The 26,382-nt window shown below is 47.2% G+C and overlaps 1 protein-coding gene across 1 annotated transcript in view; it reads left to right on the top strand.

Annotated features, from left to right (window-relative positions):
• The window catches only part of LOC115461979 (extracellular calcium-sensing receptor-like), a 77,474-nt gene extending 51,430 nt beyond the window's left edge, over window positions 1-26,044 (top strand). The window contains exons 4-5 of the mRNA XM_030192029.1: window positions 2,079-2,202; window positions 25,125-26,044. Coding sequence (XP_030047889.1) covers window positions 2,079-2,202; window positions 25,125-26,044 — 1,044 coding nt within the window. The remainder of the gene's footprint in view (window positions 1-2,078; window positions 2,203-25,124) is intronic.
• Window positions 26,045-26,382: the final 338 nt, after the last annotated feature.

The raw sequence follows: 26,382 nt of genomic DNA, 5'->3' as shown, positions 1-26,382 counted from the left end.
ATCAATCCAGATAATGGAAGATAATCAGAGCTGCATCAGGCTGTCACAGAATGACAAGGTTCAGTCACGCACCAAGCACATCGCAACGAAATATCACAACGTGCGAGAGCTGGCGAAAGAAGGGGTTATCAGTCTACACTATTGTCACACCAGTGAGATGACAGCTGCCATCATGACCAAACCGTTACCCAGAGAACGTTTTGAGAATCTGCGAATAAAGCTTGGACTTTGTATGAATTAATAATTGCATGACAGTTATGCATGAGAAGGGGTTTGTTGGAATAATGTATTGTGTTTTACATGCATTGTCTGTCAGCAATGTTTTTTTTTCTTTCTCTGTGATTACTCTGTGACCTCTGATGTGAATTGCCTAGAGAGGTCACACCCATGCAACTTCCTGTGGGGATTAGGAACAGCACATGGAGCTCATGATCTCTCCTAAGCTGAGGATCTATGGTGTGAGCATCCATTACCATCTAAGCACATGGAAAGAGCTGATAAACCAAATGTATTATATTATGTATATATAAGCCTGCTGAATATATATCTAACTACAAACTGTGAGTAAACAGATGTTTTGTTACTTCAACTTTAAAGTGACTCAGCAGTGAATTATTCTGGGGTATATGTGAGAGAGATGAAGAAAAGAAATTAACATTTCTAAAGCTGAAGCTGTGTGTATAAAAATCTGCTAATTATTTACTACAAATAATCCAACAAGGCCAACTAAAACATATAGTAACATAGTAACATAAGGCTCATTTTATCTAGGTTCTTATCTGGGTATGGTTTGAATATCAGCCAGGACCCAGATAAATCTCAGCAGTCGGGTGTACCTGGATATTCAGCACTGTCTTCCAGGTAAGCTGCGGTGCCGAATATCTGGGAATAAAAAGCCAGCATTTCAAAATATAACAGCTGACCACTGTGGGCTAAATATTGACCAGCTAATAAACTGGTAAGCAAAGACTAAGCTGTGATGAATCCATAATGTTTCATTATTATTAAGCCAGGTCTATTTATATGATCTGTAATTTTGTTTTTGTTGTTGTTTTTGGACTTTAATATAACAGTTAAGTTCTGGAACTTGATGCCAGAGGATATGGTTACAGCGATTAACAGCATATCTAGGTTTAATGGGTTGGATAAGTTCCTGGAGGGATAGTCCATAATCTGTTGTTTAGATAAACATGGGGGGAGCCAGTGCTGTCCCTGAGATTGGCAACATGGAATCTTGCTACTGTCTGTGCTTCTGCCAGGTACTTGTGACCAGTGGCGTAGCTACAGGGGGCCACAGGAGCCTGGGCCCCTCTAAATTTGCTCTGGGCCTCTGGCTTGGCTGGTGAGGGTTCCCAACCCCCACCAGATGAAGCCTTCGTCCAGCACTGGTCTCCAGCACCCCGCATTACCTGCCCTGCTCTCTCTTCTCTTCATGGTCCAAGCATGCTGGATGTGAGGGGAAGAGACAGCTGTGCAGACAATGCAGCATTGCTGGAGAACAGCACTGGATGAAGGTTTCAGCTGGCGAGGGTTGGGGACAATGGGTGGCAGTGGGGGGCAGGTGGCTGTGGGGCAGCAGACCAAAATGCCCCCCCCCCCCCCACTTTGGGCTCTGACCCTCTCCCACCTCAAGGTCTGGCTACGCCCCTGCTTGTGACCTGGATTGGCCACTGTTGGAAGCAGGATACTGGGCTAGATGCACCATTGGTCTGACCCAGTTTTGCTATCCTCAAGTTCTTATGTTATTACCTAATATAGCTTCAACCATTGTGCTTGACATTGAAGTCAGGCTCATCAGTCTATTGTTTACCAAATCACCTCTGGATCCCTTTCTAAAGACTAGTGTTACATTGGCCATCCTCCTTTCCTCTGGTATTTATGCCCTTTTGAATGATAGAATAGATACATCAAAAAGGCGGTAAATAAATCCTAATAAATAAATACAGAGAAATAAGTGAATTTGCTGTTTATAGGAAAATCTCTAGTATGTTTTCAAACGTATCTGTGATAATTGTCAGGTTCTGAAATTTCTTCCTATCAACCAGCACCAGTGACCCCATCTGTTCCCTCTCCTCCAGGTCCCACGCTCCGTGTGTAGTAACAGCTGTCCTCCAGGATACAGGAAGGTTTCACAGAAAGGACGACCTGTCTGCTGCTTCCACTGTGTCCCCTGTCCTGAGGGAGAGATCTCTAATGAAACTGGTGAGACCTACTTCAGTGATGAAACTGAGAAAAGTGAGAATGGGGGAGAAAGAGGGAGACACAAAACCATGCAATACTCCCAAACCAGTGATGTAAAGCAAAGAGATGTGACTAGTAGTCTCTTGCTCTGGACCTCCAGATCCTTTAGTGTGGAAAGAGTTTTTGCCTTTATAGTTACCGTGTATTAACCAAATACAGTAAATAGTTCTCTGCTGCATATAGTGTGAAGTAAAAGAGATATAGAATAAGATTAGAGAGGGGGTATGAGATAAGAGAAGGAGGAAAAGAGAATAAAAAGCTGCGGCAGAGAACAACAGTTATGTTATATTATACATTACTTCTAGTCCGCAAATACCCGAACGGTTCTATGCGGATTACAAGTAAAAAAAAGAACTGGCCAAACAAAATCCAGGAAATTACACATTCCAAAACAATAATAATGAACTAATTAGACAAAATATTTACCAAATAGCTAAGTTTTTAAGTTTTTACAAAATGTCAAATAACTAGTGTCAATTCGGATTCCCAAAGGTAGAGAATTCCACAATACAACAGACTGATAATAAAGTAAAGAATTAAATATGGACTTAAATTTGAGTTGTCTAACAGAAGGAAAATGTAAAAAGCATCAAATTACGATATTATAAGGAGAGTTGGTATGGAGTAAACTAGCCCAGTCTCAGAGATAGAGAGGTGCTAAGAGTGGGAAAAGGAAAAAGATAGTGGGACAAAAGCAGAGACAGAGAAGGTGAAGGGCAGAGAGATTGAAATTAAAAAATTTCTTATTGCTGTAATTATTGCTAATGATATTAATTAATTGTACTGAATATTTCTACCCTTTCATTTATTTCTCCATAACTATATTGGTTTTGCAAACAACTGGAGTCTCTGCAAATCAAGAATAATCTACTGAGTCAATATTCAACCCACGATGATCAGAATGTTATTAGATACCAGCCATTCATGGTCTTTTCATACCTGAGTATTTGGTGCTGGGTCATATCTAGTTACCGGTGCCAAATTTCCATTTTTAATGCAGCTACCAGCACTTATATTTAGACTAGTACCCAAATGGATATGATAGTTGGAGTACTATAATTTGTTGTGAGTTCACCCAGGCAGCTGCCTAGTCATTACCAAAGATCAGGGCAACACCCTGCACATAACAATATTTATGGATTTTTAGAACCAGGATCCCAGGACTGGATAACTTCAGGAGACTGTTAGCTATACCACTCGTACCATTAGTCTCTCACTCTCTCAGTCAATAATGCAGAGCACACCTATAATTATGCTTTGAATCAACTCACTTTTCTGAATAACTTTGGTGAATCAAGTAATGGGACAATCTTTCAGCAGAGGCAGCCTCTTAAGAGAAAGCTTACTATTAACAATAGTCCAAGTGGGGCCTCACCAATGACTTGTAGAGGGGTATCAACACCTCCTTTCTTCTGCTGGTTATGCCCCTCTCTACGCAGCCTAGGCCCTAGCCAGAAGGATGCTAGGCTGCATAGAGAGGGGCATAACCAGAAGAAGAAAGGAGGTGTTGATGCCCCTCTACAAGTTGTTGGTGAGGCCCCACTTGGAGTATTGTGTTCAGTTTTGGAGGCCGTACCTTGCTAAAGATGTAAAAAACTGGAAGCGGTGCAAAGAAAAGCTACAAAAATGGTACGGGATTTGCGTTGAAAACCATACAAGGAGAGACTTGCTGACCTGAACATGTACACCTTAGAGGAAAGGAGAAACATGATACAGACGTTCAAATATTTGAAAGGTATTAATCCGCAAATGAACCTTTTTCGGAGATGGGAAGGCGGTAGAACTAGAGGACATGAATTGAGGTTGAAGGGAGGCAGACTCAGGAATAATGTCAGGAAGTATTTTTTCACGGAGAGGTGGTGGATATGTGGAATGCCGTCCCGCGGGAGGTGGTGGAGATGAAAACGGTAATGGAATTCAAACATGCGTGGGATAAAATACAAAGGAATTCTGTTTAGAAGGAATGGCTCCGCGGAATCTTAGCGGAGATTGGGTGGCGACACCGGTAATTGGAAAACAAAATGGGAGCTGGGCAGACTTCTACGGTCTATGCCCTGATTGTGACTGAATAGATAGGGATGGGCTGGAGTGTAAATTTTAAGGGGATTCAACGTTAGCTTCAGAACTTAGTACAAGAACAGCGCTGGTTAGACTTCTACGGTCTGTGCCCTGAGAAAGACAAGGACAAATCAAACTCGGGTATACATATAAATTATCAGATACCTTGTAAATGTAACAGTATTTACAAAAACCTTCCATTTCCTATTTTATTTTCATCCTCGATGAGAACAATGATGTCCTCTATCTCTCTTTCCTGGTAAATTAGAAAGTGACAGCAACACGTAGAATTAAATTTAATACAAGTTTTAGTGATCTCTCCCTTGCTCGGGGACTCAAAATTCCTGCGTTTTCAAGACTTAATACTTGGAGAAAGGAAAGTATTCTGGTGCCGATAACACCAAGGAACTTGAAATGGAGAGTTCACTAAAATACTACTCTTTCCTCAGTAATCAACGATGTCACTGAAAATATAATCTGAACTACTATGGGTGGAGACCTTGGTATTTTTCTTACACACACTTTAAGTTTAAAACTCCCTGAGCTCTCTTCAGATAACTATCCAGATAAAGTTAGGACAACCTTTTTGCTAATTTAACCGAGTTAGTGGAATGAATGTTGCCGTTAACTAGGTAGCTCGTGGTTCCACCCAGACTCTGCTCCTGGACCACCCCAGCACACTCTGATGAGGCAGTTTGACCAGATTTTCAGTGGCACAATCCAGATAAATGCTGTTGAAAATCTGGGTATGACCCAGTGAGTGGGACTTGTCTGGGGAGGAAGCACTCCTACCTGCATAAATTCCACAGAATATTAGATATAGAGAGAGATTTCTATCTCTTTTTCTGTATATGATCTATTTAAGAACATACATATTGCCATGCTGATATTGTCTTTGTTGCCCTTTCAGGCTGGTGTAGTATTGTATTCCCAGTGACTGAGTCACTGGAACAGGAGTTTGCAACCCAACCCTAGAGACACACCAAGTCAGTCTAGTTTTCAAGATACTCACAATGAATATGCATAAGATTAATTTGCATGTATTACCTCTATCACATCCAAATCTATCTGATGCATATGCATTGTGGGTATCTTGGAAACCAGTCTGGCTTGGTATGTCCCAAGGACTGGGTTGAGAACCCCAGCACTAGAATGATGTCAGAGGTGGAATGTGCTCATCTGACAGATATCTACTTATCTAGAGCAGCGATTTCATTTGGATCCTTAGTAACACAGCATCCTAGTCCATACAGCATTGCTTTTCAAGTTACCCTCCATGTTCCTCTTCTCTGTGGCCACCCTGTGACTTCTAAATGCACGTCCTTATCTCTGTGCCCTATGAAATGCATGTGCATTACTGTCAGATAGCTATATCTGCGCCTGGCTCATGGACTCAAGGTATCCATGGTGCTCCTGGTTGGGGAACAGTTTTTGTTCCCAGTTCACCATCAGCTGAGTCGAGGAGATTATCAGCCTCTCCAAAATATGGTATCTTTGTCTCTTCCCCCATATTTTCTCCACACTTAAAAATCTACCCACAGATAAAATTGTTATACCCTAACGATCTCTTGCTATTGTTCGATCGCCCTATCATTTCCCCACTGTTACATTCCATAGTTTCTATTCCCCTAATGTTGTTTTGACTTGACTTTGTCTTCCCATAACTCTTCACAATGTAACCCATAATCGTACTGTAACAAATTGTATTTCCATCATTCACAATGTATTGTAAGCCACACTGAGCCCGCAAATAGGTAGGACAATGTGGGATACAAATGCAATAAATAAATAAATAAATAAGAAGTAATTTTGATGATGTCCTCACTCATGCATGTAGGCATACGTATCACAAAGAATGTATATGGAGATTTCAGTGCACTTACATTTCTATACGCATACTTCATGCAATTACATAGTAACATAGTAGATGCACTCATATCTTGGGGGGTGAAAATCAGTGTTTCCTCTAAGCTGTACAGAAAGGCGGTATATCAAATCAATCTCATCTCCTTTCCCTTTCTGATGCTCTGATTCCTCCACCTACTCCCTCCATTGTCCAATCCTCCCCTGATCCACCTGCTATGGTATAATTCTATACCTCCATGGTCCAATTCCCCACCACCACCACATACACACACACAGCCTCCTTCTCTGGTGTGATCCTCTCCCATATCTCTTTCCCTGGTCTGATCCTCACAGATCCCCCCTCTGAAGTGCAGTCCTCTTCCATACACCCTTCATTGTCTGATACTCCTCTGTTGTCATATCCGCCCCTTCCCCAGTGGCTGCAATCCCCTGATCCTCCCCCCCCCCCCGACCCCCTAGAGATCTCCGAGATTACTTGAATCAGAGGTAGTCTCATGGTATTACCGCTAGGGGTCAGCTTTCCACTTAAGAGCAATTTGAAGCCATAAGGAAGAGATCAGGCCAAGGAGGTGGTATGAGGGGAGGATTGGACCATGGAGGGAGGATCTGAACTAGGAAGCGGGAGAGTCCTGACCAGTATTCAGCCAGGATCTCCATAACTGTGTTATGTGGGTCCTGGCTGAATATCAGCTGGAACCTGTTAACTGTCAACATCCAGCAAATGCCTAGTTATAGTTAGATATTAAATACTGGGTCTAATTTTGTCAGCAACAGTCAGCACTGAAAAAAAATGCTGATTGCTGCTGAGTCAGTCAGTGGCACAGTTGGGAATGAATGGTCCCTGAGCAGAAAAATTAAGATGGGCTCCCAAGGTAATAGGGACTGGAGGTAGGAGAGGATGCACATTTCTGTTTTTCCTTAACTTTCTCCAGAGTCACCTGTCCTTTTGACATGTCTTCTCTCTCTATTTCCAGCATTTTTCTTTTCTGTATGTACCTATCCATCCTGTCTAGTGTTTCCCTTCTGTGTATCTATTCAGTATCTTTTCTCTTGTCCCTTTGTCTAGCATCCCCCTCTATGTCCCTATGCCTTCACTTGTCCATAGGAGCTAACTTTTCAAAATGATTGAAGGTGCTAAACTCAATGGGAATTATCCTTTCCTGAACACAGATAAAGACAAAGAGCTGGTTCCCATGCTTGTATCCAGTATTGGCCCGCTATGTCCCCGTCCCTATGTTTCCTCAATGACCAGCTCTCCTTTGTGTTCCTGCCCCCCCCCCCCCCATGTTCAGCTTCTTTCTTTTGTCTTCCCTTCCTCCTGCATCCCCACCTTACGTGGTTTGGCATCTCTCCCTCCCTCTGTTGGTCCAGCATCTTATCTTTCCTCCTGTCTCCCCTGGTCTAGTCTATCTCTTCTCTCCACTCGTCCCCACCAGCATCTGCCCCCTCTCTTCCCTCTCCCCTTTGCTCCAGGTCTCTCTCTCTCATTCTCTTTCTTTCCTACACTCCCCCAGCTCCTGTCCAGCATCTCTCCCCCTCTCTTTCCCTTTACTTTGCTAAGGTCTCTCTCTTTCTTTCTCTGTTTTCCCTTTGCTTCTATCCCCAGCATTTCTCCCCCTCCACTGGCCAGTTTGGCATCTCTCCAACCCTCCTCCCCCGCACAGATATGGCATCTTTCCCTTCCTTCCTGTCCCCCTCCTCTCTCCATCTCCCCATAGCCATGTGAGTTTAGCATCTCTCTAGCTTCCTCCCCCCCCCCCCCCTCCATCCCACTGATTCTCCCCATGCTGCAGCCGGTCACAGCCTAGAGTGCACTGAAAGCTGCCTCTCTGGCTGTGGAACCTTTCCCACAGGAAGTTGCATCAGAGAAGTAGAACATAGCGTAGGAAAGGCTGCTAGCAGCACTGTCTCTGCAACAAACTACTGCTGCTTATGGAAGACAAGTAGTGGAGGAGCTGGAGTGATGCCAACCTGGGGAGGGGGAGGAGGGAGGGAAGGTACAACTGTAGGCAGTGCTGGGCATTTGGCTCACTCAATGGCAGCTATTCCCCTGGGCTCAGTATTGACCCCTATGCTCATAAATTTAGACCAGCCATTCATTATATTTCTAAGCCTGATTTTGAGCCTAGTACTGAAAATTAGTACTAAGCTCTTAACTTTTTTCCCCACCCTAAACCCACTCCTGTTGCTACCCACTTTTAATGTTCCTTAATTTAGAAATTTAGAGAAATTTGGAGTATAGACTTAGGCATGTAGCCCTCGTAAATCATCAATTTAGGAATATAACTCTCAAAGTTAGGAGTGCAAATCTTTTGAATATCAGGCACTTTATGAATAGCAGATTATGCTTTTCTGGTATGAAATCAAGACAAGTTATTTATGGATATGGTTAGGAAGTTTATACGGTGAGGAAAAAGTCCAGGACTTAGTTTCCAGAAAGTCTTTGCAGAAGGAATGCAGCAAATTGTATATGGTACAGTATGTTCACCCCAGATAGCATTCTCAATTATTTGCATTGTTCATTTTTCTTCACAAAGTTGATCCACATGAAAAAGGGTAAAGGGCATGGACTTGATATATCACCTTTCTGTGATACAATCACCTTTGGCCTCTAGACAAAGGAGGCAACAGGGCCTGCTGATCTCTTTTAGGAAAGCCCGGAGATGGTGGAGAGGATTGATACAGGCTTCTCATATGGTTTCTCCCTTTATTAATATTTGTGCAAACCCAGATTTCCCATGGGGGGGGGGGGGGGCGTGGAAGAATAGGTTTTCAGAAGTGGAGAGAGAATGAATGCAAGACTATAGGATATCTATTACATGTAAACGGAAGGCAGTTCCCCTCATTCGATGTTCCCAATGCCTATCTGATCTTTTACCTCCAAATCAGGTATTACTATGTGTCACTGAACAGTAAATAAGAAGACAGTTTGTAACCAACACAGCTGGACAAGGAATTTACATCTCTCCCACCAAATTTAATAATAAAACTAAATGGTATGGAGCTGGGAGAAACATAAGAAGAGAACATTTAGACAGTCTTGGAGATGCATGATCCTAAGACATTGTGCAAGATATTGATACTATGGGTAAGGAACACCAATTTGATAACATATTGATATATGTGACTAATATTGTGTATCAGGACACTTAAAGGTCGATTCTATAAACTGGCCACTCACTTTTACATGCCCTGTGCAGTGTGATGGGCTCTTCAGCATCCAGACCACGGTACTCCTCAGGTGAAGCGAAGATATTTACCTGTGGCAGGTATTCCCTGAGGACAGCAGGCCTTATATTTTCACAATTGGATAATGCAATCCCACGTTGCCCAGTCCAGAGCTTCTAACAAGCTTAAACAGAGCTCTGTGGAGCATGAGAGCCACTCCACCGTGCATGCATGAATGCCTTTCCGCCTGCCGCAAGAGCGCACTTACTGCAGTTAGATACTACAGCATAAAAAAAGGAAAAATAGGAGACAACTCCAAAGGGAGGCAGGTGGGTTTGAGAGAATATAAGGTCTGTTGTTCTCAGAGAATACCAGCTACAGGTAAGAATCTTCACTTTCTCCAAGGACAAGCTAGCCAGAATTCTCACAATTGGGATATCAAGGCTCAATGAAAACAACAAACGTTGGTCAATTGGGCCTCGCAAACTAACAGTGCAGCCTGGAACAGAATAAAATGGGCCAAGTGGAGCTGGATTCTAGACCCCAAATAGATTTTGCAACACTATCTGCCTGAACTGTCGCATCGGGTATCCTGTTCAAGGCAGTAATGAGATGTGAATATATGGACTGAAGATCATGCCACAGCCTTACAAATTTCTTCAATAGAAGCTGACTGCAAGTAGGCTACCAATGCATCCATGGCTCTGACATTGTGAGCCTTGATATGACCCTCCAGAGTCAGACCAGGCTGGGCATAAGTGAAGGAAATGCTATTTGCTAGCCAATTAGAGATGGTGCATTTCCTGATGGCGACCCCCATCCTGTTGTTATCAAAAGAAACAAAAAGTTGGGCAGACTGTCTGTGGGGCCTGGTCTGTTCCATATAGTAGGCCAATGCTTGCTTGCAGTCCAAGGTGTGCAAGGCGCTTTCGCCAGGATGGGCATGAGGTTGGAGAAAGAATGTTGGCAAGACTATCGACTGGTTCAGTGGAACTCTGACACCACCTTTGGCAGGAACTTAGGGTGCATGCGGATTACTCTGCTGTGATAACTTAGTATAAGCTGCATCCACTACTACAGCCTGAAGCTCACTGACCCTATAAGCTGAAGTAACAACCACCTAGAAAATGATCTTCAAGATCAAGTACTTCAGATGGCAGGAATTCAAAAGGAGCATGCATCAGCTGGGTGAGAACAAAGTTGAGGTCCCATGACACAGGCGTAGGTTTGAAAGTGGGCTTTGACAAAAGCAAACCTCTCATGAAGCGAACAACTAAAGGCTGTCCAGAGATGGGCTTACTCTCTACACATTGATGCTAAGCACTAATTGCACTGAGGTGAACCCTTACGAAGTTGGTTTTAAGACAAGACTCGGAAAGTTGTAGAAGGTATTCAAACAGGGTCTGTGTAGGACAAGAGAGGGGATCTAGGGCCTTGTCATCACACCAGATGGCAAACCTCCTCCATTTAAGAGTAACACCTCTTGGTGGAATCTTTCCTGGAAGCCAGCAAGACCTGGGAGACACCCTCTGAAAGACCCAAGGAATCAAATTCTAGGCTCTCAACATCCAGGCTGTGAGGGCCAGAGACTGAAGGTTGGGATACAGAAGCAATCTGCATGATAACTCCAGAAGAAGAGGGAACCAGATCTGCCAAGGCCAGTACATTGTGATCAAGATCATGGTCCCATGGTCTTGCTTGAGTTTCAGCAGTCTTCCCCACAAGAGGAATGAGAGGATATGTATACAGAAGGCCTGTCCCCCAATGAAGGAGGAAGACATCCAACGCTAGTCTGTCGTGGGCCTGAAGCCTGGAAAAGAACTGAGGGACCTTGTGATTCACGTGAGTGGCAAACATCCACCAAGGGGTGCTCCATGCTTGGAAAATCTTGCAGGTAATGCCCATGTGGAGAGACCAGTCATGTGGTTGCATAACCCTGCTCAGCCTGTTGGCCAGACTGTTGTTTTTGCCCGCCAGATAAGTGGCTCGAAGGAACATGCCATGCCAGCGAGCCCAGTGCCACATCCAGATGGTCTCCTGACAGAGGGTGTGATCCAGTGCCCCCTTGCTTGTTGGTGTAATACATGGCAACCTGATTGTTTATTTGAATGAGTACAATTTGGTGAGACAGCCGATCTATGAAAGCCTTTAGAGCATTCCAGATCACCTGGAGCTCCAGGAGATTGATCTGGAGATATGTTTCCTGAGCGGACCAAGTTCCTTGAGTGTGTGAAGCCCATCCACATGAGCTCCCCAACCCAGGAGAGACGTATCCTTCGTCAGTACTTTTTGCAGCTGAGGAATTTGAAATGACAGTCCCAGAGTCAAACTGGATCAAATGGTCCACCAGAACAGGGAGCGAACAAGCTCTGGGGACACTCAGATGACATCTTCCAGACCTCCTGTGGCTTGACACCATTGGGAGACTAAAGTCCATTGGGCTGATCTCATATGAAGGCATGTCATGGGAGTCAAATAAACTGTGGAGGCTGTGTGGCCATGATCTGCTGAGAGGCTCGAACCTGAGAAGTCAGCATGACTACATCTGCTCTTAGCACTGGGAGAAAGGCTTGAACCTCCTGCGTATTGAGCTCGGCTCCAATGAAATCCAATTGCTGCAGGGTGAAGATGGGATTTGGGGTAGTTTAAAATGAATCCCAGCAGCTTGAACACCTGAAGTGTTCTGCATGAACCTTCCGAAAACCGTCCAACGTGCTCTTCACTAGCCAATCATCGAGGTAAGGGAACACATGCACCCCCAGCCTGCATAGCGATGCTGCGACTACTACTAGGTACAGTGGTGGAAATAAGTATTTGATCCCTTGCTGATTTTGTAAGTGTGCCCACTGACAAAGACATGAGCAGCCCATAATTGAAGGGTAGGTTATTGGTAACAGTGAGAGATAGCACATCACAAATTAAATCCGGAAAATCACATTGTGGAAAGTATATGAATTTATTTGCATTCTGCAGAGGGAAATAAGTATTTGATCCCCCACCAACCAGTAAGAGATCTGGCCCCTACAGACCAGGTAGATGCTCCAAATCAACTCGTTACCTGCATGACAGACAGCTGTCGGCAATGGTCACCTGTATGAAAGACACCTGTCCACAGACTCAGTGAATCAGTCAGACTCTAACCTCTACAGAATGGCCAAGAGCAAGGAGCTGTCTAAGGATGTCAGGGACAAGATCATACACCTGCACAAGGCTGGAATGGGCTACAAAACCATCAGTAAGACGCTGGGCGAGAAGGAGACAACTGTTGGTGCCATAGTAAGAAAATGGAAGAAGTACAAAATGACTGTCAATCGACAAAGATCTGGGGCTCCACGCAAAATCTCACCTCGTGGGGTATCCTTGATCATGAGGAAGGTTAGAAATCAGCCTACAACTACAAGGGGGGAACTTGTCAATGATCTCAAGGCAGCTGGGACCACTGTCACCACGAAAACCATTGGTAACACATTACGACATAACGGATTGCAATCCTGCAGTGCCCGCAAGGTCCCCCTGCTCCGGAAGGCACATGTGACGGCCCGTCTGAAGTTTGCCAGTGAACACCTGGATGATGCCGAGAGTGATTGGGAGAAGGTGCTGTGGTCAGATGAGACAAAAATTGAGCTCTTTGGCATGAACTCAACTCGCCGTGTTTGGAGGAAGAGAAATGCTGCCTATGACCCAAAGAACACCGTCCCCACTGTCAAGCATGGAGGTGGAAATGTTATGTTTTGGGGGTGTTTCTCTGCTAAGGGCACAGGACTACTTCACCGCATCAATGGGAGAATGGATGGGGCCATGTACCGTACAATTCTGAGTGACAACCTCCTTCCCTCCGCCAGGGCCTTAAAAATGGGTCGTGGCTGGGTCTTCCAGCACGACAATGACCCAAAACATACAGCCAAGGCAACAAAGGAGTGGCTCAGGAAGAAGCACATTAGGGTCATGGAGTGGCCTAGCCAGTCATCAGACCTTAATCCCATTGAAAACTTATGGAGGGAGCTGAAGCTGCGAGTTGCCAAGCGACAGCCCAGAACTCTTAATGATTTAGAGATGATCTGCAAAGAGGAGTGGACCAAAATTCCTCCTGACATGTGTGCAAACCTCATCATCAACTACAGAAGACGTCTGACCGCTGTGCTTGCCAACAAGGGTTTTGCCACCAAGTATTAGGTCTTGTTTGCCAGAGGGATTAAATAGTTATTTCCCTCTGCAGAATGCAAATAAATTCATATACTTTCCACAATGTGATTTTCCGGATTTAATTTGTGATGTGCTATCTCTCACTGTTACCAATAACCTACCCTTCAATTATGGGCTGCTCATGTCTTTGTCAGTGGGCACACTTACAAAATCAGCAAGGGATCAAATACTTATTTCCACCACTGTATTTGGTATAGACCCTGGGAGCTGACACGAGGCCAAAAGGCAGCACGCATTACTGGAAGTGGTGTGTTCCCATTCGAAACTGAAGATACTTCTGGTGGGCTGGAAGAATCGGGATGTGATTTTTATATGCATCCTTTAAGTCCAAAGACCATAGCCAATCATTTTCCTGAATCATAGAGAGAAGGGTGTCCAGGGAAACCATCCTGATCTTTTCTTTGACCAGGAATTTGTTCAGAGTTCTTAGGTCTAGGATGGGATGCATCCCTCCCTCTTCTTTTGCATGAGGAAGTACTGGAATAGAATCCCTGCCCTTCTTCCCATGGTGGAAGAGGCTCGACCACATGTTTCATTAGAAGAGCAGAGAGTTCTTCTGCAAGTACTTGCTCATGCTGAGAGCTGTATAAATGAGATTTAGCTGGGCAATTTGGAGGTTTCTGAAGCTAATTTAGGGCGTATCCAAGATGGACTACTTGGAGAACTCACCAGTCGGAGGTTATAAGGGGCCACCTTTCGTGGAAAAACTTCAGCCTCCCCCTGACCAGCAAGTCGTCCAGGATGGACACTTTGATACAGCTATGCTCTGCTGGAGCCAGTCAAAAGCTCATCCTTTGCTTTGACTGGGGAGCATCAGGGGCCTTAGGCGCATGTTGTTGACGAGAACAAGTGTGCTGGGGTTGAGCTCTGCTGGAACCAGTCAAAAGCTCATCCTTTGTTTTGACTGGGGAACATCAGGGGCCTTAGGCGCACATTGTTGACGAGAACAAGTGTGCTGGGGTTGGGCCTGAGCAGGCTGGGGAGATGAGGTGGTGCACCTACATCTCTGGGAGTAGTAGACACCCCTCCTCGACTTGAAAAAAGACCTCCTAGATGAGGAGGCTGATGAAGTCATCTGGTGAGAGAGAGATGGTATCAGTGTGTTTCTTGATTTGGTCAGTGACCTTCTCAACCTTTTCTCCAAAAAGGTTATCCCCCCCCTCCCCCCCAGCATGGGTCATCTGCCCCAGTCCCAGTTCCTGGACCTGTTCCTCCTGCATGTGCTCCAGCTTTTCAATGGTTTGGTTTAACAGGGTCACTTCTTCCTCCTTTTTTCTTATAAGGGCTTGTTCCTCCACTAACTCAGCCCTCAAAGACTTAAGGAGCTGATCACTCACTTCTTTCTGGCAATAAGCCCTATCCTGGTCCCTTTTTATCTCTTCAGCTGCAGCTTCACACCTTTCTTGCCAGCTCTTTTCAGAGACAAGCCTTATCTGCGCTGATATCCTGGCCTTCATCATCAGTTTACCTACTTCATTATTGGTCTAATCCAACTGGTCAGTAGCAGCTACTAAACCCTGGTCCAACCTTTTGCATTTTCTAACATCTCTTGTATTCTGAACTCCCAGGTTCCCCTCTTAGGTCTGAGACCCTTGAGTTGACTGAAGATTCCTTTCATCCTTTCCCCAGCATATACAAACCCTATCCTAGTAGGCTTTGCAGTGGGGAAATGTAGGGTTCCTGCCTCCAGGCTTTCCTTTGTTCCCAGTCTTACTATCTTCTCTAAGACCAGGTTTAAAATGGTACCTTTAGGCATGCTCTCGTTTTTCCTCCCTGTCCAGGGCAGCTGACTGCCTCAGTCAGTCACATAATGCATAAATGGATGGAAACTAGCACTTACATATGTATGTGTATACTTACTTGCATAAGTACTAGCAGGACTAAGTGTTGCTCTGCAAATACCCACTTAAGTATCATATCATATATTTGCAAGCGGAGAAAACATATGGGCAGGACATAGGCGGAGCTCCCACTTTTATGCACAGCTTACTGAATAATTTACATTATGCACATCTCTTGTCATATTGAGGCACGTCTATGGCTGGTGTAACTGTGGGTGCCTAAATGTTAGGCAAACCAGCCAGTTCCATTATAGATTAGCCTTATAACCTGTGGTTTTGAGGTGCCTAAATGAAGTGGAACTTACGAGACTGGGAGACTGGGCGGCTAAATGGCAGATGACGTTTAATGTGAGCAAGTGCAAGGTGATGCATGTGGGAACAAAGAACCCGAATTATAGCTACGTCATGCAAGGTTCCACGTTAGGAGTTACGGACCAAGAAAGGGATCTGGGTGTCGTCGTTGATAATACTCTGAAAGCTTCTGCTCAGTGTGCTGCTGCGGCTAGGAAAGTGAATAGAATGTTGGGTATTATTAGGAAAGGTATAGAAAACAGGTGTGAGGATGTTATAATGCCGTTGTATCGCTCCATGGTGCGACCGCACCTTGAGTATTGTGTCCAATTCTGGTCGCCGCATCTCAAGAAAGATATAGTGGAATTGGAAAAGGTGCAGCGAAGGGCAACGAAAATGATAGCGGGGATGAGACGACTTCCCTATGAAGAAAGACTAAGGAGGCTAGGGCTTTTCAGCTTGGAGAAGAGACGGCCGAGGGGAGACATAGCGAATGCTACATACCTGTAGAAGGTATTCTCCGAGGACAGCAGGCTGATTGTTCTCACTGATGGGGTGACGTCCACGGCAGCCCCTCCAATCGGAAACTTCACTAGCAAAGTCCTTTGCTAGTCCTCGCGCGCCCGTGCGCACCGCGCATGCGCGGCCGTCTTCCCGCCCGAAACCGGCTCGAGCCGGCCAGTCCAGTATGTAGCAAGACAATACACTTCAAGGGAAGACACAACTCCAAAGGGGAGGCGGGCGGGTTTGTGAGAACAATCAGCCTGCTGTCCTCGGAGAATACCTTCTACAGGTATGTAGCATTCGCTTTCTCCGAGGACAAGCAGGCTGCTTGTTCTCACTGATGGGGTATCCCTAGCCCCCAGGCTCACTCAAAACAACAACCATGGTCAATTGGGCCTCGCAACGGCGAGGACATAACTGAGATTGACCTAAAAAATTTACCAACTAACTGAGAGTGTAGCCTGGAACAGAACAAACAGGGCCCTCGGGGGGTGGAGTTGGATCCTAAAGCCCAAACAGGTTCTGAAGAACTGACTGCCCGAACCGACTGTCGCGTCGGGTATCCTGCTGCAGGCAGTAATGAGATGTGAATGTGTGGACAGATGACCACGTCACAGCTTTGCAAATTTCTTCAATAGAGGCTGACTTCAAGTGGGCTACCGACGCAGCCATGGCTCTAACATTATGAGCCGTGACATGACCCTCAAGAGTCAGCCCCGCCTGGGCATAAGTGAAGGAAATGCAATCTGCTAGCCAATTGGATATGGTGCGTTTTCCTACAGCCACTCCCCTCTTATTGGGATCAAAAGAAACAAACAATTGGGCGGACTGTCTGTGGGGCTGTGTCCGCTCCAGATAGAAGGCCAATGCTCTCTTGCAGTCCAATGTGTGCAGCTGACGTTCAGCAGGGCAGGAATGAGGACGGGGAAAGAATGTTGGCAAGACAATTGACTGGTTCAGATGGAACTCCGACACGACCTTTGGCAGAAACTTAGGGTGAGTGCGGAGGACTACTCTGTTGTGATGAAATTTGGTGTAAGGGGCCTGGGCTACCAGGGCCTGAAGCTCACTGACTCTACGAGCTGAAGTAACTGCCACCAAGAAAATGACCTTCCAGGTCAAGTACTTCAGATGGCAGGAATTCAGTGGCTCAAAAGGAGGTTTCATCAGCTGGGTGAGAACGACATTGAGATCCCATGACACTGTAGGAGGCTTGACAGGGGGCTTTGACAAAAGCAAACCTCTCATGAAGCGAACAACTAAAGGCTGTCCTGAGATCGGCTTATCTTCCACACGGTAATGGTATGCACTAATCGCACTAAGGTGAACCCTTACGGAGTTGGTCTTGAGACCAGACTCAGACAAGTGCAGAAGGTAATCAAGCAGGGTCTGTGTAGGACAAGAGCGAGGATCTAAGGCCTTGCTGTCACACCAGACGGCAAACCTCCTCCAATGGAAGAAGTAACTCCTCTTAGTGGAATCTTTCCTGGAAGCAAGCAAGATGCGGGAGACACCCTCTGACAGACCCAAAGAGGCAAAGTCTACGCCCTCAACATCCAGGCCGTAAGAGCCAGCGACTGGAGGTTGGGATGCAGAAGCGCCCCTTCGTCCTGTGTGATGAGGGTCGGAAAACACTCCAATCTCCACGGTTCTTCGGAGGACAACTCCAGAAGAAGAGGGAACCAGATCTGACGCGGCCAAAAGGGAGCAATCAGAATCATGGTGCCTCGGTCTTGCTTGAGTTTCAACAAAGTCTTCCCCACCAGAGGTATGGGAGGATAAGCATACAGCAGACCCTCCCCCCAATCCAGGAGGAAGGCATCCGATGCCAGTCTGCCGTGGGCCTGAAGCCTGGAACAGAACTGAGGGACTTTGTGGTTCACTCGAGATGCGAAGAGATCTACCAAGGGGGTGCCCCACGCTTGGAAGATCTGGCGCACCACTCGGGAGTTGAGCGACCACTCGTGAGGTTGCATAATCCTGCTCAACCTGTCGGCCAGACTGTTGTTTACGCCTGCCAGATATGTGGCTTGGAGCACCATGCCTTGACGGCGAGCCCAGAGCCACATGCTGACGGCTTCCTGACACAGGGGGCGAGATCCGGTGCCCCCCTGCTTGTTGACATAGTACATGGCAACCTGGTTGTCTGTCTGAATTTGGATAATTTGGTGGGACAGCCGATCTCTGAAAGCCTTCAGAGCGTTCCAGATCGCTCGTAACTCCAGAAGATTGATCTGCAGATCGCGTTCCTGGAGGGACCAGCTTCCTTGGGTATGGAGCCCATCGACATGAGCTCCCCATCCCAGGAGGGACGCATCCGTGGTCAGCACTTTTTGTGGCTGAGGAATTTGGAAGGGACGTCCCAGAGTCAAATTGGAGCAAATCGTCCACCAATACAGGGAGTTGAGAAAACTCGTGGACAGGTGGATCACGTCCTCTAGACCTCCGGCGACCTGATACCACTGAGAGGCCAGGGTCCATTGAGCAGATCTCATGTGAAGGCGGGCCATGGGAGTCACATGAACTGTGGAGGCCATGTGGCCCAGCAATCTCAACATCTGCCGAGCTGTGATCTGCTGGGACGCTCGCACCCGCGAGACGAGGGACAACAAGTTGTTGGCTCTCGTCTCTGGGAGATAGGCGCGAGCCGTCCGAGAATCCAGCAGAGCTCCTATGAATTCGAGTCTCTGCGCTGGGAGAAGGTGGGACTTTGGATAATTTATCACAAACCCCAGTAGCTCCAGTAGGCGAATAGTCATCTGCATGGACTGCAGGGCTCCTGCCTCTGATGTGTTCTTTACCAGCCAATCGTCGAGATATGGGAACACGTGCACCCCCAGCCTGCGGAGTGCCGCTGCTACCACAGCTAGGCACTTTGTGAACACCCTGGGCGCAGAGGCGAGCCCAAAGGGTAGCACACAGTACTGGAAGTGACGTGTGCCCAACTGAAATCGCAGATACTGTCTGTGAGCTGGCAGTATCGGGATGTGTGTGTAGGCATCCTTCAAGTCCAGAGAGCATAGCCAATCGTTTTGCTGAATCATGGGGAGAAGGGTGCCCAGGGAAAGCATCCTGAACTTTTCTTTTTTGAGATATTTGTTCAGGGCCCTTAGGTCTAGGATGGGACGCATCCCCCCTGTTTTCTTTTCCACAAGGAAGTACCTGGAATAGAATCCCAGCCCTTCTTGCCCGGATGACACGGGCTCGACCGCATTGGCGCTGAGAAGGGCGGAGAGTTCCTCTGCAAGTACCTTCTTGTGTTGGAAGCTGTAAGACTGAGCTCCCGGTGGACAATTTGGAGGTTTTGATGTCAAATTGAGGGTGTATCCCTGCCGGACTATTTGCAGAACCCACTGATCGGAGGTTATGAGAGGCCACCTTTGGTGAAAAGCTTTCAACCTCCCTCCGACTGGCAGGTCACCCGGCACGGACACTTGGATGTCGGCTATGCTCTGCTGGAGCCAGTCAAAAGCTCGCCCCTTGCTTTTGCTGGGGAGCCGCGGGGCCTTGCTGAGTCGCACGCTGCTGACGAGAGCGAGCGCGCTGGGGCTTAGCCTGGGCCGCAGGCTGTCGGGAAGGAGGATTGTACCTACGCTTGCCAGAAGAGTAGGGAACAGCCTTCCTTCCCCCGAAAAATCATCTACCTGTAGAGGTAGAGGCTGAAGGCTGCCGGCGGGCGAATTTGTCGAATGCGGTGTCCCGCTGGTGGAGAGACTCTACCACCTGTTCAACTTTTTCGCCAAAAATGTTGTCCGCACGGCAAGGCGAGTCCGCAATCCGCTGCTGGAGTCTATTCTCCAGGTCGGCGGCACGCAGCCATGAGAGCCTGCGCATCACCACACCCTGAGCAGCGGCCCTGGACGCAACATCAAAAGTGTCATAAACTCCTCTGGCCAGGAATTTTCTGCACGCCTTCAGCTGCCTGACCACCTCCTGAAAAGGCTTGGCTTGCTCGGGGGGAAGAGCATCAACCAAGCCCGCCAACTGCCGCACATTGTTCCGCATGTGTTTGCTCGTGTAGAGCTGGTAAGACTGGATCTTGGACACGAGCATAGAGGAATGGTAGGCCTTCCTCCCAAAGGAGTCTAAGGTTCTAGCGTCCTTGCCCGGGGGCGCCGAAGCATGTTCCCTAGAACTCTTAGCCTTCTTTAGGGCCAAATCCACAACTCCAGAGTCATGAGGCAACTGAGTGCGCATCAGCTCTGGGTCCCCATGGATCCGGTACTGGGACTCGATCTTCTTGGGAATGTGGGGATTAGTTAAGGGTTTTGTCCAGTTCGCAAGCAATGTCTTTTTTAGGACATGGTGCAAGGGAACAGTGGACGCTTCCTTAGGTGGAGAAGGATAGTCCAGGAGCTCAAACATTTCAGCCCTGGGCTCGTCCTCCACAACCACCGGGAAGGGGATGGCCGTAGACATCTCCCGGACAAAGGAAGCGAAAGACAGGCTCTCAGGAGGAGAAAGCTGCCTTTCAGGAGAGGGAGTGGGATCAGACGGAAGACCCTCAGACTCCTCGTCAGAGAAATATCTGGGGTCTTCCTCTTCCTCCCACGAGGCCTCACCCTCGGTGTCAGACACAAGTTCACGAACCTGTGTCTGCAACCTCGCCCTGCTCGACTCCGTGGAACCACGTCCACGATGGGGGCGTCGAGAGGTAGACTCCCTCGCCCGCATCGGCGAAGCTCCCTCCGCCGACGTAGTCGGGGAGCCCTCCTGGGAGGTGGCCGCGGTCGGCACCGCACGCGGTACCGACGTCGGGGACCTCAACCTGGGTGATGGGCCAGCCGGCGCCACGCTCGACGGTACCGGAGGCGCAAGCACCGCCGGTACCGGAGGGGTAGGGCGCAACAGCTCTCCCAGAATCTCTGGGAGAACGGCCCGGAGGCTCTCGTTCAGAGTGGCTGCAGAAAAAGGCTGAGAGGTCGATGCAGGCGTCGACGTCAGAACCTGTTCCGGGCGAGGAGGCTGTTCCGGGCTTTCCAGAGTGGAGCGTATCGACACCTCTTGAACAGAGGGTGAGTGGTCCTCTCGGTGCCGATGCCTGCTGGGTGCCGAATCCCTCGGCGACCCAGAGCTCTCGGTGCCGACACGGGGAGGAGACCGGTGTCGATGCTTCTTCGATTTCTTCCGAAGCATGTCACCGGAGCTCCCCGGCACCGACGAGGAGGACGTAGAATCCATCCGTCGCTTCCTCGGGGCCGAGACCGAAGGGGGTCGATCTCGGGGGGGCTGTACCGCAGGAGCCCTCAGGGTAGGAGGAGACCCACCCGAGGACTCACCGCCACCAGCAGGGGAATGGACAGCCCTCACCTGCACTCCACTCGATGCACCACCGTCCGACGACATCAGGAGACGAGGTCCCGGTACCACCGACGTCGATGCAGCTATCCGATGTCTCGGCGCCGATGCAGAGGCCCGATGCCTCGATGCACTCGATGCAAGGGCGGCCGAGGAAGATGGTCTGGACGCTGACGACGTCGATGCACTCGAAGATCCCGGTGCCGATGCCGACGAAGAGCCCGAGAACAACACGTTCCACTGGGCTAGTCTCGCTACCTGAGTCCGCCTTTGAAGCAGGGAACACAGACTGCAGTTCTGAGGGCGGTGCTCAGCCCCCAGACACTGAAGACACGACGAGTGTCGATCAGTGAGCGAGATAACCCGGGCGCACTGGGTGCACTTCTTGAAGCCGCTGGAAGGCTTCGATGTCATGGGCGGAAAAATCACGCCGGCGAAATCAAAAGCCGAAATGGCGAAAATTGAAGCACCAAAATTTAGAGGGAGAAAAAATCTCGACCGAGGCCGAAAGAGGCCTACCCCGACGACGAAAGAAAACTTAGCGGGGCAAAAAGCTGGAAGTACGGGGAGGATTGACACGAAACCCGGGGAGGGTTTCCGGAGCACTTCCCGCACTAGAACAAAGCTTTTCCGAAGAAAAAACACGCTCAAAAAAAACTTTGGACGCGCGAGGTCGACTTTCCGGGGCTCGACACGGCGAAAAAACGACCGTACCGAGTGCGGACAAAAGAAGACTGGCCGGCTCAAGCCGGTTTCGGGCGGGAAGACGGCCGCGCATGCGCGGTGCGCGCGGGCGCGCGAGGACTAGCAAAGGACTTTGCTAGTGAAGTTTCCGATTGGAGGGGCTGCCGTGGACGTCACCCCATCAGTGAGAACAAGCAGCCTGCTTGTCCTCGGAGAAGATAGAGGTATATACAATAATGAGTGGAGTGGAACAGGTGGATGTGAAGCATCTGTTCACGCTTTCCAAAAATACTAGGACTAGGGAGCATGTGATGAAACTACAGTGTAGTAAATTTAAAACAAATCGGAGAAATTTTTACTTCACCCAACGCATAATTAAACTCTGGAATTCGTTGCCGGAGAACGTGGTGAAGGCGGTAAGCTTGGCAGAGTTTAAAAAGGGGTTGGACGGTTTCCTAAAGAACAAGTCCACAGACTGCTACTAAATGGACTTGGGAAAAATCCACAATTTCGAGAATAACATGTATAGAATGTTTGTACGTTTGGGAAGCTTGTCAGGTGCCCTTGACCTGGATTGGCTGCTGTCAGGGACAGGATGCTGGGCTCGATGGGCCTTTGGTCTTTTCCCAGTATGGCATTTCTTATGTATTTATGTAAGGTGCTCAGTTATAGAATTGCCCTTTAAGGGAGTTATTCTATCACAATGTGCCAATGTTTAAGCACCTAGAGGGAGCCTATGTGGCACCTATTCTGTAAAGGAAAGTAGGTACATACTTCATAAGGGGAAGAAGGTGCCCTCTGACCCACTGACTCTCCCCCCCCCCCACCCCCCACCCCCTCCCGCACCCCTCCCAAAAAAATAATTCTGATCTCCCTTTCTCCTTCATTCGGACAAGAAGCCATTAATCAGGCCCCCAACCCATCACCCCCTTTGGTAGTGCTGGTGGTCTAGTGTGTTCTAAGGGCAGAAGTGAGGCCCACTTACTCCTGCCAGTCCCTGCACTGACCTCAAAATAGCTACCAAGACCTCTAGCAGCATCCTCATGATAATAACGAGTACTGCTTGACAGCCACTAGAGGTTATGGTGGCCATTATCTGGAAGAACAAGATCAAGTGGCCACCACTCCTACCCTTAGGAAGCTACAGACCACCAGAGCTAAAAAAAAAAAAAAAAAAAAAGGCTTTGGGGAACCTACAATGGGTGGGAGGGTGGGGGGGCCTGGTCAGAGGAGAGAGGATTGGGAACAGGAGAGAAAGGGAGCACCAGGAAACCCTCAGGCACCAGCCGATATTCAGACTAGCTTGCTGTGTAAGCTGACAGCCTTTTCGCTGTTCTAACTTTAGCTGTTTGCTAAATAGGTTGGCAGTCTGAATATGGCCACTAACCGGTTAAACACTGACTCCATACAAGCTCCGTCCACAGATTTCCCCAACACTAGCTGGACAGAATGGGGTAATTAGTACTAACACCACCTTGAGTAAATTCCTTTAAAAAAAGGCAGTAAATAAATCCTAATACATAAATAAATAATATTCAGCAGTACTGGTTAAGTGCTACTAAATATTGGTAGATAGGCAGTCACAAGTGATTTAGGGGCCCTTTTTACGAAGCGGCGGTAAGCCTGTAGGCTTACTGCTCACTAAAAGGGAAGTACCGCCAGGCTACCGCAGCAGCCCGGCGGTAGTTCCCTCCCCCAGCATGCGCCATTTCTGGAGCTGCAAAAATATTTCAATTTTTGTAGCACCAGGTTAGCATGGGAGCCCTTACCGCCACCTCATTGGGTGGCGGTAAGTTCTCCCCCTGAAATGGCCGCACAACAAGTGTTTCACTTGCAGCACGGCCATTTCTTGACAAAAACCCAAAGACCTCCTTTTTACTCGTTGTGGTAAAAGGGGGCCTCGGCACGAGTCAAAACATGCGCCGATGCCAGCGCAGTCCCCCTTTTGCTGCAGCTTCGTAAAATGACCCCCTTAATGGGGCAGAAAGCTCTCCTATCTGCTTAAATCACTTTGAATATCGGACTCAATGAAATTTCAGCAATTTATACTCCTAAATTTGGCTTAAAATAGGGCACAAATTTAGAAGCATAAATTTTGGAGTTCAGCTTTTTTTTGAATATTGGTCCACCAGATTTCACTTATTGGAATCAATAAAAATAGAATAAAATAAAACATAGAAAAGAAAATAAGATGATACCTTTTTTATTGGACTAACAATACATTTTTTGATTAGCTTTCGAAGGTAGCCCTTCTTCGTCAGATCAGAAAAAAAGCTAATTTTGATAAGTAACAGCATATATAAGTGAAACATCAAAGTATTTCAGTGACAGTCTGAAAGGATGAGGGAGGGGTGGGCTAGGTGAGAAACAGAAAGGGCTGAGAGGATGAGGGACAGGAGATATGCATGGTGATCAGAGGGTGACAAAGCAGTGAAATTTCATGGTTTATAATGGACTAGAAAACCCACCAGACAGGACTTAACAAAAATCTGGGGTTTCTAGCCCATTATAAACCATGAAATTTCACTGCTTTGTCACCCTCTGATCACCATGCATACCTCCCCGTCCCTCATCCTCTCAGCCCTCTCTGTTTCTCACCTAGTCCACCCCTCCCTCATCCTTTCAGACTGTCCCTGAAATACTTTGATATTTCACTTATATATGCTGTTACTTATCAAAATTAGCATATTTCTGATATGACGAAGAAGGGTTACCTTCGAAAGCTAATCAAAAAATGTATTAAGTTAGTCCAATAAAATAGGTATCATCTTATTTTCTTTTCTATGTTTTATTTTATTCTATTTCTATTGATTGCCTTTAGAAGTGGACTAACACGGCTACCACATCTCTCTACTTATTGGAATAGAATTATTATAAAAGATTATTCCAGCTTTTGGCCTTTTCTATCCCTGAATGCATTTTAGTAAACCATTGTTTGAAACTACACTAAATATGTTTATAATGTTACAGATGCCATCTCATGTATCAAGTGTCCACAGGATCACTGGAGCAATCAGAGACGAGATCAATGCATCAGAAGAGTTGTGGAGTTCCTTTCTTTTGATGACACTTTGGGGGCCTGGATGGGAGCTGCTGCTATTTTCCTTTCAGTGACTGTTTCTGTAGTCCTTGTAATATTTTTCTATTACAGGCACAGCCCCATTGTAAAGGCCAACAATCGAGGCCTTAGCTACATCCTCCTAATTTCCCTCATTCTCTGTTACCTCTGCTCCCTTATTTTCATCGGGAAGCCCACTGAGCTCCGCTGTATCCTGCGCCAAACGGCCTTTGGCCTAGTCTTTTCATTTTGTGTAGCCTGTATTCTCACCAAGACCACTGTGGTTTTGGTGGCCTTCAGAGCCTTATCCCCAGACAGCATATATCGCAGATGGTTGGGTCATAGAACTCCAGCCATCATCATTGTGAGTTGTGTGTCAGTTCAAACCATTATTTGTATTTCCTGGGTGAGTATGTATCCCCCTTTCCCAGAGTTCAACTGGAAACACTCACCAACCAAAATCCTCCTTGAGTGTAATGAGAACTCACGGACTGCTTTCTACTGTATGCTGGGATTCCTGACCCTGCTGGCTGGAATCAGTTTCCTGGTGGCATTCCAAGCCCGGAAGCTTCCAGATCGTTACAATGAGTCCAAGTGGATTGTCTTCAGCATGATGGTATTCCTTAGTGTCTGGACCTCCTTCCTCCCAGCCTACCTGAGTACTCATGGGAAACAAATGGTCGCTGTGGAGATATTTGCCATTCTATCGTCCAGCACTGGTGTCCTAGCCTGTATATTCCTGCCCAAGTGTTACATCATTCTGCTAAAACGAGAATTTGGCAGTGTGAGAATATTAAATGAGAAGTTCCCCAGGGCCAATAAGAAATTGTGATAGGACCTTTGCACTACCTAATGGATTTATATCATTGCATTGTCTTTTTTGCATTTCTGGTCTCTACCAGCCACTATCTGATGAGTTTGCCTGCTCTTACCTCACAAAATAAAACACAGTAAACTGTTCCGTAGAAACAATCATTAAACAGCTAATAAGATCCATAATGAAGGAAGTGGAGGGTAGATAAGAGCTGAGGCAGCTTCAGTTGTCCACTTAATAACAATGGTCCCTTCAGGTGATGCTTCTGTGTATGTGTGTGTGTTTAATCTCTAACTCCACGCTCAATCTAACTAAATTTATTGATTATATATCAATTTCTCACTAAGATACTGTAG

The sequence above is a fragment of the Microcaecilia unicolor genome, chromosome 2 (assembly GCF_901765095.1).
Source record: "Microcaecilia unicolor chromosome 2, aMicUni1.1, whole genome shotgun sequence".
NCBI lineage: Eukaryota > Metazoa > Chordata > Amphibia > Gymnophiona > Siphonopidae > Microcaecilia > Microcaecilia unicolor.
The sequence above is the reverse complement of the archived record's forward strand: the minus strand, read 5'-3'. Positions and strand labels throughout refer to the sequence as shown.